At 37.4% G+C, this 18,352-nt stretch overlaps 1 protein-coding gene across 6 annotated transcripts in view; it reads left to right on the top strand.

The window, feature by feature from the left end:
- LOC105479630 (HECT and RLD domain containing E3 ubiquitin protein ligase 3) overlaps positions 1 to 18,352 on the top strand; it is a 123,581-nt gene that overhangs the window by 77,473 nt on the left and 27,756 nt on the right. For all 6 annotated transcript variants that reach the window (XM_011737698.2, XM_011737699.2, XM_011737701.2 and 3 more), the window contains 10 exons: positions 276 to 400; positions 1,999 to 2,058; positions 5,244 to 5,355; positions 5,761 to 5,950; positions 7,746 to 7,909; positions 8,022 to 8,135; positions 14,091 to 14,114; positions 14,207 to 14,296; positions 15,841 to 16,011; positions 17,991 to 18,134. In XM_011737698.2, coding sequence (XP_011736000.2) covers positions 276 to 400; positions 1,999 to 2,058; positions 5,244 to 5,355; positions 5,761 to 5,950; positions 7,746 to 7,909; positions 8,022 to 8,135; positions 14,091 to 14,114; positions 14,207 to 14,296; positions 15,841 to 16,011; positions 17,991 to 18,134 — 1,194 coding nt within the window. The remainder of the gene's footprint in view (positions 1 to 275; positions 401 to 1,998; positions 2,059 to 5,243; positions 5,356 to 5,760; positions 5,951 to 7,745; positions 7,910 to 8,021; positions 8,136 to 14,090; positions 14,115 to 14,206; positions 14,297 to 15,840; positions 16,012 to 17,990; positions 18,135 to 18,352) is intronic.

The raw sequence follows: 18,352 nt of genomic DNA, 5'->3' as shown, positions 1-18,352 counted from the left end.
CCACCGCGCCCGGCCGGGGACTGGACTTTTGCACCATACCTCTACCTGCCATTGGATGTGATAGTGAAGCAACAGTCAACGCCAAGTCCTGGACAGCAGCCCAGCTGGGATCTGTCAGGAGCCTCCATTCTGAAGGGTGGAGGGGATCTGGGCGGCACACCACAACATTTAGATCATAAGTGAAACATAAAATGGAGAATATGTGGGAGAAAGGAGAGGAGACAAGATCCATGCTACGTAATTTCTTCTTTTTACTGTTACATTTAATTCTCCAGAATTCTTCTCCTGCTGTTGACTTCAGGACTATGAACCAAGCACATTATACCAGTTTAATAAATGATGAAACCATAGCGGTTTGGAGACAAAAACTCTCAGAACACAACAATGCAAATACAATCAAGTATGTGGCTGCTTGTCTTCATTTTTTTTTTCTACAAAGTATGTCTTAACTTCTTAGTTTAGTGTGATTTTCCCTACTTGCATATTGATACTGTGAATGTAAATGGGGTTTTGCATTTTAGGGAATTGTGGTTTTTTTTTTTTTTTTTTTTGTTTTTTTTGGTTACTATTTCAGGGTTGATCTTCTTAGCCCCAAATAACATAATGGGTGGATCCCCAATTCTTACACACAGTATATGCCTCAACCTGCCTAGTTCATTGTAATATCTTAAAAATCCTGACTGATGAAGGCCTGAGTTGGTGATTCTGCTAAGAGAGCTTAGCGTTCTGGTTGTGTAACTCCCATGGGTTTTAGTGTATGCGTGTTCCAAAACATCCCAAATCGGAGACAGCTGTTATCTTACCTAATCTTAATAATTTTTAGCAATTTCCTATTCAAAATGATTGAGATGGTAATTCAGAGTCAGGTAGAAAAAAAAAAAAAGTAGGATTGAGACCTTTTATTAAATTTAAAGGATAATTTTCCTTTGCACATTTTTACACATTTTCATTGGCTTTCGTCAGCCTCTCCACTTTTTTCTGCAGTCTGATTCTTGGGAAGAGTAAATCAAGCTCTGTGCACTAAGTTGTGGTTATCCCCAGAAACGTACATAATGGTTCCTGCATTATGACATAGATTGTAGTGGGCCAAATGACCAGGACTCTAAACTTTGAGGCACTTGAGCTAGTAATTTTTTGAGCAAGAGAGCATTAGGAACACCCTAGAGCAGCTCTGTGGCAGTCTTCAGAATCCCTCACCATAGGATGGCTCTGCCAAGGAGCTCAGGCTGGAAGGGTAGCAGGGGAGAGGAGAAGAGGGCTAGCTGGGGTCCAGCAAGGGAAACTGTGACATTTTACCATTAGTTGTCTGTTTTCTTATTTATAAAATGAATGGATGGAAGAAATGATCTTTAAAGATCTTTCCTGATCTAATTATGTGGTTAACAGAAACTACTGTAATCCCCTCCCCAGGCATATATTTGTGTTATTCTTTCCCTTTTCCTTGCACTGAATGGAAAGGCCCAGGATTCCTGATGTCCAGTTTCATTTTGGGTCCTCAGAATTAGCTGTTTCCCCAGAGCCTGTATAATAGAAGGTAATGGGAATAAGTGCTTGTTTCGCTTATTTTTTAATTTCCATCTCAGATATGCAGCAAAATAGAAGTAATTTTTCAAGTATTAATTTGCAAAGATAATTTCTGTGTTTGGGAAGTAACAACTTGGTTTCTCTTTTTTGGTTTTATTCTGTGTTTCTCTTTGGAGTTTAGATAGGGCACTTCTTAGTGGTAGGAAAATGTTCAAGAACATTCTTGGGACAAGAGGTGTTCTTTCAGGAGCTTTGATATTTTTTTTTTCCTAACATGGAAAACTTAAGTTCTTCTTCCTTTTGAGATGTGACATCCTGTTTTTCTAAAGCAAATGCACATTTTCGAAAGCTTCAGCTGACTAAGAAAGAACTGCTATTAATTAAATCCTAGAGTAAATGATTATTGTTGATGCTTAAATAACCATTTATTTGTAATTATTAAAGGCTTCCCCCACCCTTCTTTTTTTTGAGCAGTGGTGTTGTTCAGATATTATCTTCTGCAGCCTGTTGGAATGGAAGTTTTCTTGAAAAAAAGTAAGTGACTTAGAGCCTTTAAAAACTCTCATGTGTACCTGTAGTCTCAGCTACTTGGAAGGCTGACACAGGAAGACTGCTTGAGTTTAGGAGTTTGGGGCTTTAGGATGCTATGATGATGCCTGTGGATAGCCACTAAACTCCAGCCGGGACAACATAGTGAGGCCCCCTCTTTTTAAAAAAAGTTTATTAAAACCCCACATATGATGCAAATACTTACTCGGCAAAGGCTGTGAAAGACTCTTCTTCTCTTTGATGGTGGCTGGCCTTAATTTAATGGGTAAGCTGATGCTTTGCACAAAAATTGGAATGCCTAATAATGGTAATGAGAGGACATCTCATTACCATTATGAGGAAGAGCAATGCTGATTCATACCTGAATGGCAGAAAAGCAGATTACCAAGAGAGACTGTATCTCTTTCGGTAAGATTTTCAGAGTATTCTAAGATGTGTCATAATTTTAAATTCTTAGTTCCTCATACAATCTTCTTGATTTCTTTGGTTTGCTTTCCCATAGTTTTAATATTTTTATTATTTTTTTTAATTTTTTTCTCTCAAAAGGAGTGAATTTAGGGAGTAATTCTAAGGAGGCTTCATGGGCTCCTTGGATTTAGGTCCAGCCCAGCTCACCAGAGAATTATATTTGAGGTTGAACTCCCCAGTAGTAAATAGAATGTTTATTTTCTTTGTCTTACCCCTTCTGCAAATATCTCCCTCAGGAACCTGATGCAGCAAAAGGGTCTTACCATGGGTTTGGATCTTTGGTGATCCCAAGTCCTAATTATTTCTCAGTCCTTTTCTGCCAGTGACCAGGCTAATGAGATCTCAAGATGAATTAGGCTTCATTTCTGTGTGTGAATCCCACCCCTACCCCTCGATCCCTGTGTTAGTCAAGATTCTTCAGAGAAATGGAACAAATAGGAGAGAGATAAATAGATAGATGGATGTATCTGTCTATCTAGAGAGAGAGAGAGAGAGAGAGGGGATTTACTACGGGAATTGGTTCACCTGATTATGGAGGTTGAGAGATCCTGCCATAGGCATCTGTAATCTGGAGAACCAGGCGAGCCAGCATCATGGCTTAGTACAAGTCCAAAGGCCTGAGATCCAGGGAAGCTGATGGTGTAACTCTCAGTCTGAGGCTGAAGGCCTGAGAAATGGGTGGGGGCTCCTGGTGTAAGTATTGGAGTGCAAAGACCACAGAACCTGGAGTTCTGATGTACAAGGGCAGGAGAAGAAGGATGTCCTAGTTCCAGAAGAGAGAGAGAAAGAATTTGTCTTTGCCCTGCCTTTTTGTTCTGTCTGGGCTTTCAGCTTACTGGGTAGTACCTACCCACACTGGATGAGGATGGATTTTCTTTGCTTAGTCACTAATTCAATGCCCATCTCTTACAGAAAACTGACCCAGACATACCCAGAAATAATACTTTAACAGCTACCTGGGTATTCCTTAATCTAGTCATGGTGACTCCTAAATTCAACCATCATTGCCCCCTCACTGTAAATGGTTCCCTAACTGGGTTGCAGGAGGTCACTTCAGAAACTCTCTTTGGTTACATTTAGAGATTATAAAGTCATTTACTTTTATAATTAAGGCAGCTGGAATGAGCTCACACAATTCATTTCATATTTAGTAATTAGTTTTTTCCTCCAGGGAAAGATATTCTGGATTATGCTGATGTTGGCCTTCTGGAACAGGGGTTCTCAGCCAGGTTGATTTTGTTCCCCAAAGGACATTTGGCAGTTTCTGGTGACGTTTTTGGTTGGTGCAATGGGGAGGGACTTGCTATTGGCATCCAGTGGGTAGAACCCAGGGATGCTGCTAAACATCCTTCATTCCCACCTGCCCAGCAAAGAATCCTCTGGCCCCAAAAGTCAATAGTACCAAGGTTGAGAAACCTTGTTCTAGATGGATAGCTTTCATGACATTTGGGAAGGGCTCTTGGCCAGACTTGTTAGGTTGTTCACCCTTAGTATCACAGATTTCGTATAGAGTTGTGGAGAAAGCCTTTTATTTTTTTTCAAACTGACATTTCAGAAAGTCTACTCCTGTAGTTTACATAGGATGCATCACAGGAAAACAATCAAAATGAAGACCAGTTTTACAAAGCAATGAATATGTATAGACAAAACATTTTGTTTTTGTTTTCTCAATAGCATAACAAAAAGTATCTGTAAGCATATGGAAAATTACATACCGGAAACCAGAATTCATTTGTATATTTTGGGCAGATTTATTTTAAAAATAATAACAACAACAACGAAAGACCCAACAAAGTACAAGCAATTTATCTTCATGTGACCATAGGGGTTTCAATACATATAATTACGATTTTTTAAAATGTTAGAAACTCTTTTTTGTTTTCAAAAATTATAACATTGCAGTCAGAGTGTATTCAAATCATCCGAATGTGTCCATTACTCAAAAACAGAAGGCTGCTTTGCAAATAGATAGCTCTTTTGTAAATTAACAGATGTGGTAGGTTCAAGAGCGGGATATATGAGATATTCTCTAAGTCTCAAAAATGCTAAGATTTTATTTAAGGTTAAAAAAAGATTTAGTTGCTAGAAAGTTAAAAATAGTAGCAATGAAATTAGTCCTTGGGTGAATGTAATTGTATCCTTTGTGTTAACGATGAGAGACATTAACTTTGCATTTACTCTAGATCATTTTTATTTTAAATACTTTGGTAAGAAAGGTTTTCAACAAGGAGGTTCTACTGTCGTTTGTTAATGAGTGCACCAGTTTGCACAGGGGATGTTATTTGCCCCAAGCAACAGCATCTACATCTAGTTCAATGAGCCACAAATACAGAAAAGAAAACCAAAAAACACAATACGAAATCAGGGAAATAATTCTTTGTTTATAAACTTCAAGATAGCCTTAAATTGACATGACAGTCCTTATACTTTGACTTGAAGGAAAACAGATTTAAAAATTTGAAAATTCTTGTAAAAGGAATTCCAGTGTGGTTTATTCTTTGTGAAATAATAATATTCTTTATTTTGGGTTTATTATTTTGAGATTTATGCAAAATGCGGTATTTTTGTGGATCTTATCTTCCAGGTCAAATTTAAATCTGATTAGTAAGAACATAGTATTTTGTTTACTTGTTTATAATTCCTATCAGAGTGTTTGCTTTGTTTTTCTTTTATTAAATACTTTTTAAATTTTGTTTGTTTAGAATTGATGAACATTTTAAAACGAGTCCCAAAATCCCTGGGATTGACCTGAACTCAACTAGGGTGTTATTTGAGAAGTTAATGAACTCTCAGCACTCCATGATTCTAGAACAGGTATGTTTCTTATATTTGTAAAGTGCATTCTTAAAAATGCATTTTTGTATTGATGAATTCAATTTCAAGCAAAAAAGAGTAAGATGAAAAAGTGAAAGTCTCTAAATCTTAATTTTGTAAAGTATTTACTTTGGGAATTAGACCTACCTTTTGTTTTCTTTTGGCTTAAACCTTTCCAAGGCAGTGCCCCTCTAGAATATACAGTTTGCACTGGCAGGGATCCTTGGCTTTTCTTTTCATGGATGTGTACTGAGAGCCTAGACCAGTGTAGGGCTCATAGTAGGTTCTCAGTGCATAGTGAATGAATGAGAGTTGAGAGTCTATTAAATAGGTTATGAACTTAGAGATAAGTTAACTAGATCTCAGGTTTGTTTGAATTTCTCATTACTCTTTTCTCTCATACAGATTTTGAACAGTTTTGAAAGTTGCCTGATTCCCCAGTTGTCAAGCTCACCACCAGATGTTGAAGCCATGAGAATCTATTTAATACTACCTGAGTTTCCCCTACTCCAGGATTCCAAGTATTATATAACATTGACTATTCCCTTGGCTATGGCCATTCTGCGGCTGGATACAAACCCCAGCAAAGTACTAGGTAAATTTGCTAACCTCGATATCAGTGGTTTTATGCTCATTTGTTTTGTTGGTGTGACTCCTGGCTCCAGTGGATTGAGATCCAAGAATCTATTTGTTGCCATTTAATATCCTTAACACTTAAAACCTTTTTTGCTTTGCTGTTAATTTTTAGCTAACCCTATTTTCAAGTTGAAAATAAAACCATTATTTAGATTATTTGAAATGACTCATGCCAGAATAATCTTGATTTTATAATATTCACAAACCTAATTTATTTAATTTGAAACTACTTTTTTCTACCACATTTGCTTATAATAAATAGGGCCTCAATATTCGTGTACATTGGTCTCTGTTTCTCCTATGTCTAATTTAGGGGGTGGGAGTGAAGTGAGCGGTTTTGGTGATACAGAGGTCTCCAAAAAAGAAGAGAAAGAAAATGACCTAGTGTGGACTTACCAAATGTTTGTTTTGTTTTTCTTTTTTAGGACAGTTGAGTCCACACTGATTTTTGCAGGCTCCGGACACTTTGCTGAGATAAAAACCTTCCGTTCCTCAGTGATTTGGAGAGTGTCTTTCATGGGAGTAGCGCCTGAAATGTTTTTATTAATCAAGTGCAGGAAGTCTATCACCTGGCTTTTTACTTTTTCCCCCCCCCGGGTAAATTTTGTTAGGTGTCATTGCAGCTCAGTAACTTCTGTGTTCCAGATGGACTGGGATGTTACTTGAGTGTGGTCTCCCCACGAATAAAGAGACTGTGTTCCTGAAGGTGGAATACTGGCTTTTATATATTGTCTCCACCTTTGTAGAAGCGATAAAAACGGAAATAATAATGAAAGCATTAGTAAATGTTAGTACTTAATTTTTTTTAAGATCAAAAGCCTTTTGGGGAACATTTTCTCAGGTGTTCTAGTTGATGTGAAACAGAGAGGTGGCAATATTAGAAGGAATCTTACCTGACTTTCAAGTTTTAGAGTTTTTTCATTTTTATTTTTCCAGACTGGACATTACAAAGAGAACATAATTATTCAATTTCACACTTAATTTATTTTTAACTTCTAATTATTGATATTTAAAAGAATACCCCAAAGTAGAGAGTGTGCTACAGGTAGTCACCACACAAATTCAGCAGTGGTCAGTATTTTGCCCATTTTATTTCATCTGTCTCTTGCCCTCACCACCTTTTTATTTTTTGTTGGAATATTTTTAAAGGAAATCTCAGACATATTATTTCATTCTTTAAATATTTCAGTATGGCTGAGTTTATTTCCAATGAAATATAAGCCAGTGCTATGATTTTCTTCTCTGGTTATGAGAAAGCATTATTTGGTGAGAAATAAAAATGGCAGTTTTTCAACTAATGATACCTCTTAAAGGGAAGGGAATGGTTGCCGTATTGTTGCTGCTTCTAGGGTGTGTCATCCTTTGCATTTCTGCTTCAGGATTTAGTGGTGGCTGAAAGCGCTAGGACAAAAGAATACTTTTTGGATTAATACAGTGGGCATCACTCCTGCCCAAAATATGTGTTTCTTGTCCACATGTAGTCTGGAATTGGACTTGTGAGTTAACCTTCAGATTGAGTCTTTGTAAAAAATCAGACCCAGCTTTAAAAAAAAACCAGAACTCCAGGGATTCTTGTACAGCCGCTGTTCTCTCCAAAAATGTTTTAATGGATTCTTTTTAAAGTCAGTTTTGGGAAAATGCATTTTAGACTAATGTTTATCTTCTAGACAAAGCAATTTTTAACTGGCAGGCAGAAGACATAAATAGTTGCCCAAGATTACATGTTGAAATATGTCTTTTCTTTCTTTCTAAAGATAACTGGTGGTCTCAGGTATGCCCGAAATATTTCATGAAGCTGGTAAACCTCTATAAAGGTGCAGTCCTTTATCTACTGAGGGGAAGAAAGACATTCTTAATTCCCGTACTGTTTAACAATTATGTTACAGCAGCTCTCAAACTCTTGGAGAAGTTATATAAGGTGAGCATAGGAGGTGCTAGTGGGGAGGGGGTAATTAGATGGTAGGGTAAAATATCCTAGTGAGATGTTCTTTGTGAAGCCATGTTTTAGTCTGTATTTTGTTCTTCATTAGGTAAATCTTAAAGTGAAGCATGTGGAATATGATACATTTTACATTCCTGAGATTTCCAGTCTCGTGGACATTCAGGAAGACTACCTCATGTGGTTCTTGCATCAAGCAGGGATGGTAAGAATTCATAAAGCATATTTTACAGCTTTAGTCTTTTTATAAGAAGAGCACGTGTGAGCTCTATAATATGTCTTTGACTTTGATGTCAGTGTCTCACCTATTCTTCATCTAGCTGGCATTTTGCATTCTAGAAACTTGGAAGTGCTTTAAGTAATCATCAGTGTTATAAGGAGTCATAAATGAGTAGTCACCCAGAATGTTACACATTAAAAGTTGCCACCTTTTAAAAATCAGAATATCTAAAGTAGTCAAATTCACAGAAACAGAAAGTAGAATGGTGATTGCTAGGGGCTGGAGGCAGGGGAAAACAGAGAGTTGCTATTTAATGAGTATAGTTTCAGTTTTGCAAGATAAGAAAGTTTGGAGATCCAGTTGTACACCAGTGTGAATATACTTAACACTGCTGAACTGTACACTTAAAAATGCTTAAGATGGTACCTATTATGTTAGATTTTTTTAAACCCTAATTTAAAAAAAAACCAAGACACATACAAATATGAATTTTTAGCTTTCCTTGAAACTTGGAAGATCTGGCAATACAACCTGTCTTTCCCATGAGACACCAAGTGGCCAGAGTTCAAGAGTGACTCTTTAGATGAGGCTTATGTATATGCCACAATTCCCACTGCAGCTTAATTTATCCCTGCCATTGAGGAAGGATCATTTGGTAATTATCATTTTCTGACAGCCTACTTCAGTCATCATGTGTCAGCTACCTGGACCCCGTAGGCCCCTTCTGATTGAGAATTATGTGTGTGAAAGTGTCACACATCCCTGATCCAGAGCTGTCTCACTACATTTTAGATATGCCATTCAGGGGCCTGTGGATTCCTGCCTGCCACCACTGGCATGGCAGGAACTGCTCCTTTTGATAGCACACTGGCTTGGGATATATGCAAGGCTCTTTAGGATCTCCCGTCTGTGGAGTATGTGCAAATTTGAGTTAGATTAGAAAACAGAATGATAATTTGGTTATTGTATTTTGTGGGTAGCAGATTTGAGGTGAGTCCTTGCCAGTGTAGCAGGTTCATCACCAATATTAGGGCAATATTTTTCCTGTGGGGTTTTTGGAAGTCAGCAGTTGTCTCCAAAAGCAAGGCATTTCAATAGGCTGATCTAACTGAACAAGCAGGACTGTTTTCTTTGTCAAATAATGGATGATGAATGCTAGACACAATGTTGTATTTTTTTCTCTAGAGACTTAAAAAATGCATACAATGTTTTATTTTTAAATAAGATTTTATGATTACCCTGAGAAAACAAAATACTTTTTTTTTGAGACAAGGCCTGGCTTTATCACCCAGGCTGGTTGCAGTGGCACCATCTCTGCTCATTGCAACCTCTGCTTCCCAGGCTCAAGCCATTCTCCCACCTCAGCCTCCCGAGTAGCTGGGACTGCAGGTGTGTGCCATCACGCCTGGCTAATTTTTGTATTTTTTGTAGAGACGGGGTTTTTGGGATGTTTCCCAGGCTGGTCTCGAACTCAAGAGCTCAAGTGATTCACCAGCCTTGGCATCCCAAAGTGCTGGGATTACAGGGGTAAGCCACTGTGCCTGGCCAAGAAAATACTTTTTAATATAAATGAATTAGAGTGTTCTAAATGGGTTGACTTGGGAAATTTAACATGAAGGCTAGTAATGAACTCTGTTTTCACTTTCAAATTTAGGAATTATTAAAAAATAAGCCCTTCTGTTTTATCAATTTATGAAGAATAATAACATTATGAGCGGTAAAATAAGCCTGATGAATTATTTAGGCCAACTGCTTTGTTTCTAGATGAGGAAATGGAACTTAAACAATTTTTCCACCAATTTCATTAGCAATAAAAGTCACTTCTTCTGATTTCTAATCTACCCTTTCTGTGACTTAATGCTGAATAAAATAAGTCTAACAAATTGTAGTTCTTTTTTACCCTGAAGAAGAAGTTGCTCATGTTAAAATCTAGATTATTATGACAGTAGTCTCTGAGTAGAGATAATTAAGTAACTTTTACAATATTTTAAACTTCCTTTCTCTTAACATTTGATAAACAAATATCAGATCTTGAATAACAGATGCTCATCTTTTCAATGACTGTAATAGTTATTAAAGAAATATGGAAAATTACATGAAATTAGTCTATGACCTTTTGTGATTTTTGTGGAATTTTTTCTAGTGTATGAGGTACAATGATATTAGAAATTGAATTTTAAATTTCTTGATATTTTGGATTTTAACTTAAAATACTAAAGCTATTTCATATGTTATTTTTGTTTATTTTAACTACTTTTAAATAATAAATGGATTTTTTTTGGCGTGTTGGAATTTTTAGCTTGTTACTAGCTGAGGCTATGTAGCATATTGTTGAGCACATGCTCCAGCCAAAAAGACCTGGGTTCAGTTCCCAACTCTGGTCTAATGGCCGTGGCCTTAGACAAATTACCTGATTTCTATAGGCCCAGCATCCTCTTTTGTGAATAAGAATTATAACAGATTGTGGAAATTAAATGTGAGAAAGCATGGAAAGACCTTACTTAGCAGAGTACTTAGCATATAATAAGCCCTCAATAACTATTTTTCACTAAGCACTTCTTGAGCACCTAATGTGTGCTGTCTGCCTGCTAGTCACTGGGAGTGGAAACATGTATGGATATGGTGTCTACCTTTGCAGAGTGTTTAGCCCAGAAGCAGCAGTGAAAAATTCCCAAAGGGATCTAACACATGTGTGCAGAAGGAACATTCTAAAGTGGCTGATTTTTACTCCTTTTAAAGAAGAGGTGGTAGTGGTTCCTTTACTTCAATCAGCAACTTGCCTTATCTGCACTTAAAAACCAAATAGCACAGAGTGAGTGATTGGTGGGCTCCTCTAGAGGGCAGCACAAGTGGGGAAAGTCAGTGCCACAATGTTAATCCTTCAAAAATAAAAGCTAGACACATCTTGCTGTATGTGTTAAAGGAGACAAAGCCAGGCAGTGTTTTGTCTCCAGTTATGAGTATTGTGCACATGTGAGACAAAACAGGCCCTAAGGCAGAGGAGGCTGTATTTCTTCTCCAGCACTGCACCTGTGCGTGTAGTGCCTCCTGCCCCACTTGTAGCCACATTTAGGAAATATTGACTTCATATTTTAAAAAAACGATATTCCCAATTTTTCTGTTCTATTCCATTTACTTATTCGTTGCTTCTATTTCATATACTTTAGAAATGAGCTTAGGTCACAGTGCAGCCCTGTTTCAGGCAGGGAGACTTGAAATATGGTCCACCAGTACTTTACTAGTTTTAAGTCTGTGGAACTCATTTTTGAGGAATGGATAGTCCAAGACAAGTAGCCTCTCAGGAGATAATCATGTATCTTATCAGTTCATATGCATCCTTCTAGGTTATGAATAGCAATAGTGGCACAAAATCATGCAGATTTATTTCATATAATACGGAAATACAAGTGTGAGTACGATTTCTAAAATATTCAGCATTCACAGAATAAAAATGAAATTAAATTATTATATATGAAATACAAAAACTTACAGACTTATGAAAAGTCTGTGGATGTATAAGCAGACGTTTGTTACAGATTTGCAGCTTCTTTTGACTGAATACCTTTCCATCCTTTGCCTTCCTTAGAGCTGTCACTTCTGTTTTGTAAGGCTTCCGTATCTTCCTGCCTGCCTTGCTGGCTCACCTGAGACCTTCTCTAGACCACCAGCTCTGGGCAGTATCTCTCTGGCTTTGGCTGTGGCTCCTAACTGAGGCAGTTTTGGATTTCTTTCCAGCCATCCCTCTCAATGGAGAGAATGGTGACCCTGCCCTCAATTTAACTCCTCCCTTTCTCCAGTGGAGAGATCAACCTGCTTCCAAAACTGGGTTCCTTCAACTCTGGGGTGTGGGAAGGAGTAAGGTGAGGGATGCTGAGAGGGACTACGAGCTGCAGAAGGTGGATATTTAAGGGGTGCAGAGAGGCTCGGGGTGGGGATTACAGGGTAGGGAGAGAGAGTCAGAGAACAGGAGTGGGACTGGAAAGAGCCAAGGAATACAGAAAAAACTGCTGATTGATGTCTGAAATAACTGCATTACACCAACTAAAATGCCAGTATGTACTTAAAAATACTAAGTAGGCTCGGACTCTGTAATGCCAGAACTGTTTTGTGTTATCACTTCTTCCATAGTCACTTTTATATTTGAAGTATCTAAAATCTTTATCTTGCTTTATAGACCAACACACGTTCAAGATCTTTCTTTTCCCTTGAGAATAGGCAGATAATGCTTTGCGTAAACTAATCTTTTCTGAGAAACAGGTGAGGAAATTCTGAATATTGGCACCAGTTTTAAGCCTGCTTTCTTTCCCAGGATGCTTATATCTTTTGTAGGTACCTAGACTAGAAGATGATTTAGCTTTTTGTATAGTGCTGTTTTATGGTGTGGTTTTGTTTTTTTGTTTCTAGTCATTTTGATTTCTAACTTCAAAGTAATTGGATATGTAGGCATGAGAGTGAGTAAGATTGGTCTGGATGATATATGCAGGATTTCATACCTGATCTCACTGGACTGGAATTGTTTCTTCGATTAGTATTTCTCTGTCTAGAGAAATGTGCCAAGATCCCTGGAAGAACCTAGTTATAAAGGGTTAACAGGGTAGATTTTAATTAAAATTGCTTTTAAATTATTGTATTTAAATATCCATAAGGACAAAAGGAGGCACATGCTGCTTATTCATATGCTCCTGATATAGTACAGTTATAAAACCAAACCAAATTTATAAATTAAGTATAAGCAAAACTTTAACAGCAATAAAATGCAGTTAGCCTCATTGATTTTATGTGATGATCAAACATATCTTACTGAACCTAAACCCCAGTTGCATTGTGGATGTGGCCTGCATGCTGTCAGGCCCTGGTGCTTGAGTTCCACTGCCCATCTGGCTGGGATGACTCACCTCTCTTTTCTCCTTCAACTGCTGTTAAACCATGTGTGTGCAGCAAGCCAGGACCGCATTGGCCTTTTCTTAGTGCAGATGCAGCATCCACCTGCCAAGACTGCTTCTCTCTTTTCTCACTACACCTGGACAATTAAATAATAACATGATGCCAATGCAGTTCATTCAAACAAATATAACTTAATGTGTTTTACTAGTTTTGTTTAGGATATCATTAAGAAATATATAGAGTACTCCCAGATCTCTGAGAATACACCCATGGTTTTGTGTTTGGTAATTCTTGCTACAGATCAACGTGACCTATATTGTTGATTTTTTTTTTGTTTCTATGAAGTTAATATTAAGTTAATGTTTGTTACACAACTTAACAAAAAGTGAAACTATAACTCATCTCCTAGATGTCTTTCATTGTGGTTGTGGATTTTTACCATTACTCCCCTCCAAAGTTTATTCACAGGTGCATTCACATATCTAGGAATGCATTCTGTAGGCCGAGTACTAGTCTAAGTGCTGAGTCAGCAACAGTTTACTAGATAAAGTCATTTTTAGAAGCACCTGAAATTCTTTCCAAATATTTGGTTTCTCCTAAGAGTAGCAGCCTGTGTGTCTCTCTCTCTCTCTCTCTCTGTGTGTGTGTGTGTGTGTGTAGGAAGATGCAACATCATTTAACAAATAAAATGTAATTTGTATTGTCCACTTTACCCAACAAAAATTAACCTGTGAAGTCAAGTTTATAAAGCTCCTGTTTTGGAATTAGATTTCTTATAAAAGAGAATTCTGTTAATGCTGTGAATTGTGGAGAGTTAGTGACATGCCCTTTAAAGGTCATAAAAAATATTTTTTAATTGCTTTTGCTCTTTTTTCTCATTCTGTGGCCATCAAAACATCTTTTCCCTTAAAATTTAGTCAGCCATTCAAATGGTGTTAGTTCTATGGCCAGTAGTCAGGTTGGTTCTGTGTTTTGTTATTTATATTTTACTTTTGGAGGGATTAAAATTCAGGTTTTACAATTTAAGTAAGAGACTTTTTATTTTTTTTTACACAGAAGGCTAGACCATCAATAATACAGGTAAATGATCCTTTTTAAATTTGCTTTTATATTTTTCCAGCTATACTTTCTGTGGAATAGTATAATACTGTCAGTAATGTGCTTTATTCTAGGATACTGTAACACTTTGTTCCTACCCTTTCATCTTTGATGCCCAAGCCAAGACCAAAATGTTACAGACAGATGCTGAACTACAGATGCAGGTATTATATTTTAGAAATTATTTCCTCTTTTTAATGTGTTTCTCCCTTTCTAGACATTCAGTTGTAATTTTTTCTAATAGGAGAAGACATATTTGGTTGAAATTCCATTATAATTCTTAAAGCTGTTTGAAACTTTTCAGTAATTTGTGTTGAATATAACACACATAGGTGGATACACATTTATGTAGATTAGAGATTGGCAAAAGGACGACTTAGTAAATGTTTTAAGCTTTGGGGACCTTATGGTCTCTGTTACAACTATTCAACTCTATTTTAGCATAAAAGCAGTGATAGACAATATATAAATGAATGAGCATGGCTATATTCCAACAAAACTTTATGTATGTTGAAATTTGCATATTATATAATTTTTACATGTGGTGAAAGATTATTCTTCGTTTGATTTTCTTCACCCATTACACAAATGTAGAAACCGTGCCAGGCGCAGCCCACACCTATAATCCTAGCACTTTGGGAGGCCGAGGCAGGCTTATCACTTGAGGTCAGGTTCAAGACCAGCCTGGCCAACATGGTAAAACCCTGTCTCTATCCAAAATACAAAACTTAGTTGGGCGTGGTGGTGCCCACCTGTAATCTCAGCTCTTCGGGAGGCTGAGACAAGAGAATCACTTGAACTCAGGATGTGGAGGTTTCAGTGAGCCGAGATTATGCTACCGCACTCCAGCCTGGGTGACAGAGCACGATTCCGTCTCAGAAAAAAAAAAAAAAAAGTAGAAACCATTGTTAGCCCGAGAGCTGTGCAAAACAGGCAACAGGCTGGATTTGATATGTGGGGCCTTAGTTTGCTGACTCCTGACAGAGAGAGAGAATTAAATGGAACTTGGGAATTCTTCGTTGAATAAAAACTTGTTATAGAGATTTATTTAATAATTTATTTTAAATACACATTTTTATTATAAAGTATAATTGATTTTGACAAGCTACAAAAACATTTGTGAATTAGCAGCTCAAATCCTCCAATTCCTACTGTTGGTAGATATAGATATATAACTTCATTTATCTTTCCCTCTCCATCTCTCTGACTGTCCGCCTGTCTGTCTTTTTCCAGCTCTGACTGCATCTATCTATATATGTGTTTGTTTTCATATTGCTGTATCTGTTATATTGACAGTTTAGAGGTTTTCAAGAGAAATGAAATTTTTCAAAGAATAACTCTTTAACAAGTGGTTATTAGCTTTCTTTTCCTGCCATTTTGAAAGTTGTGGTTTTTACCCACTTTCTGCCATGTTTCTTTAAGCATGATACTATTTTAGTATTAATCAACTGGTTTAAGTCACTTTCCTGGACCTGGTTATAGATCATATGATTCATAAACTGTTTTAGTTAGTTTCTGTGAGTCCAGATTAGAAAGACTTGTGTGCTGCGTAAACATAAGTAACTTAGAAAATCTGTGGAAGTTAAGAGGGAAAAAAATAACCAAATGGAGGTGCAGTCAGTGCCCCCAAGTCCAGAAGCACAGCTGACTGCTCTCCCAACTCACGTGTGTGCTCTGAGTAACTGTGTTCTTGACTGTGCCATTCCAGGTGGCAGTCAATGGAGCCAACCTGCAGAATGTCTTCATGCTTCTCACCCTGGAGCCTCTGCTGGCCAGAAGCCCCTTCCTGGTCCTTCACGTTCGCAGGAACAACCTTGTTGGAGATGCCCTAAGAGAGCTGAGCATTCATTCTGATATTGATTTGAAAAAGCCTCTCAAAGTGAGTTCCTTCAGGATATTCCTCTAAATACCTTCGCAATTTTTCTTCAAACAGTGTTGATTAAGCAGCAATGATCTTACTCAAATTGTGGGGTGTAGCCATTCTTTCATTCATTTTACAAGAATTGAATCACCTTCTTTTGTCAAATCACCAAACAGAACATCTCAGTGTAACATTGGATAAAAATGTCAGTGGATTATTTGAAAGATTAGAGTGCTTTCTTTGTCTTCTTCTGCTGTCTTTGGTGTACCAGTTCCAGCTCTATCAAAAACAAGCAAACATCAACGAAAACGAAAGCTTTGACTAATTACAACGATTAAGCTATCATTTAGGAAGATTGTGGATATCAAAGATTTAAGAGAAAGAAGGTAAAATGGGAAAATGGAAAGGTAGTAAAATCATCTGGGAAGCTATTGGCCTATTATGAGAGGCACACCTAGTACCTGCAAATTATTAAATGAAAAAAAATTTCTCTCTCCATAGATCATGCATATTTCCAGGGCTTGGCATAATGCTTGGTACACAGTAGGTATTCTAGAAATACTTAGTGAATTATTTGAAATTGTTTAAAGTCATTCATCTTTTCCCTCAGACAACTTCTATATCCTTATTGCTAATCTTTTTATAAGTTCCACTTTCAGAAATGTAATAGGCATGAAATGAACTGATCATCTCCATAAAGGGTAAATAATGCTCGATAATTTACCCTTTCCAAAATTCCTAATCAGTAGCATCAGTCACATCAATCTGCCTGGTTGTTCTCCCCAGAACTTCTGTGTTACATTTTTGATACAGCTTTTCTTTTTGCCCTGTTTTCAATAGGTAATTCAGGTGAGGCAGTTCTTGCTTTGTAGCAGTATTCTGCTGGCATCTGTGTAATCCAGGTCCTAGTCTCTGTCCCACTTTTACTCTTGTCCTGCTCTAGGCAATCTTGAACACAGCCACAAGTGTAAGCTTTTTGAATGCTGATTTTAGCTCTGTGCCTGAGTCATTATCTCTGAAATGGGGATAATAGGACTCTACGCATAAGGCTGTTCTGAGGATTAGGTTAATAGAGTTTAAGAGCTGGCATGTAGTAAACTCCATGTCATTTGTTGATTTGCTGTAGTTGTTACTGTTAATAACCATTATGTATCCAGCATGCCTACTTCCACTCCCTCACAGAGCCCATGTCTGTGTCTGATTACAATACCCTCTTCCCTTCTACATGCAGCAGTTACTTCAAGAACCCTATTGGGAGTGATTTCTCCCAGAAAGTGTTCTTTTATTCAACTTAAATGAAAAATCATTTTTTTCTATGTGCCAGAATATTTACCTCTCATTATATATTTGACTCTTTAAAAATAAAAAGTATTCTCTGCTTTTATGTCTGTCTTTCTGCCCCTAAGCAGATGGTAGACTTTCTTTTTCTTTTTTTTTTTTTGGTCGGAATTTCGCTCTTTGTTGCCCAGGCTGGAGTACAGTGGCACAATCTCGGCTCATTGCAACCTCTGCCTCCCAGATTCAAGCGACTCTCCTGTCTCAGCTTCCGGAGTAGTGGATTACAGGTGCCCGCCACCACGCCAGGCTCATTTGTGTATTTTTAGTAGAGACAGGGTTTCACCATGTTGGCCAGGCTGGTCTCGAACTCCTGACCTCAGGTGATCTGCCTGCCTTGGCCTCCCAAAGTGCTAGGATTACAGACGTGAGCCACCACGCCCAGCCAATAGATGGTAGACTTTCTAAGGACAGGTGGTAAATTTCTGACTTCCTTTGTATCCCTTGAAGCACCTAGTAAAAATTTTGTGTATCTATAAGTACCTTGTTAAAACTTTACCAGCAATAATCAACAGACACACCTTGCAGTTTTCATTGCATCAGTGTATATTCTTTGTTATACTTTCCTTCATTTGTCCTGAGTTTAGAAAATGGTCTGCTGAAAAAAGATACAATTTGTCATAGATTTCCCTGAAGCATTAATTCTGTTCCATTACTTTAAGGTAATCTTTGATGGTGAAGAAGCAGTGGATGCTGGTGGTGTTACAAAGGAATTTTTTCTTTTACTGTTAAAAGAACTTTTGAATCCCATCTATGGAATGTTTACCTACTATCAAGATTCAAATCTCTTGTGGTTTTCAGATACGGTAAGTAAGTGGTGTCACAATTAAACAGATGGATTAAACTTTCTTTTTGTTGTCAGACCAATCCCCTAATTTCTGACTTTGCAAAGGGGAACATAGCAAGGATAATAATTCAAAATGTTTATAAGTAATTAAAATGTTTATCCCGTCTTCATTTATACTTGTTGCCAAGACCTCATAGTGCATTTTGTGAGCCATCAGTCCCATTTCCATTTATAGTA

The sequence above is a fragment of the Macaca nemestrina genome, chromosome 3, assembly GCF_043159975.1.
Source record: "Macaca nemestrina isolate mMacNem1 chromosome 3, mMacNem.hap1, whole genome shotgun sequence".
NCBI classification, from domain to species: domain Eukaryota; kingdom Metazoa; phylum Chordata; class Mammalia; order Primates; family Cercopithecidae; genus Macaca; species Macaca nemestrina.
The sequence above is the reverse complement of the archived record's forward strand: the minus strand, read 5'-3'. Positions and strand labels throughout refer to the sequence as shown.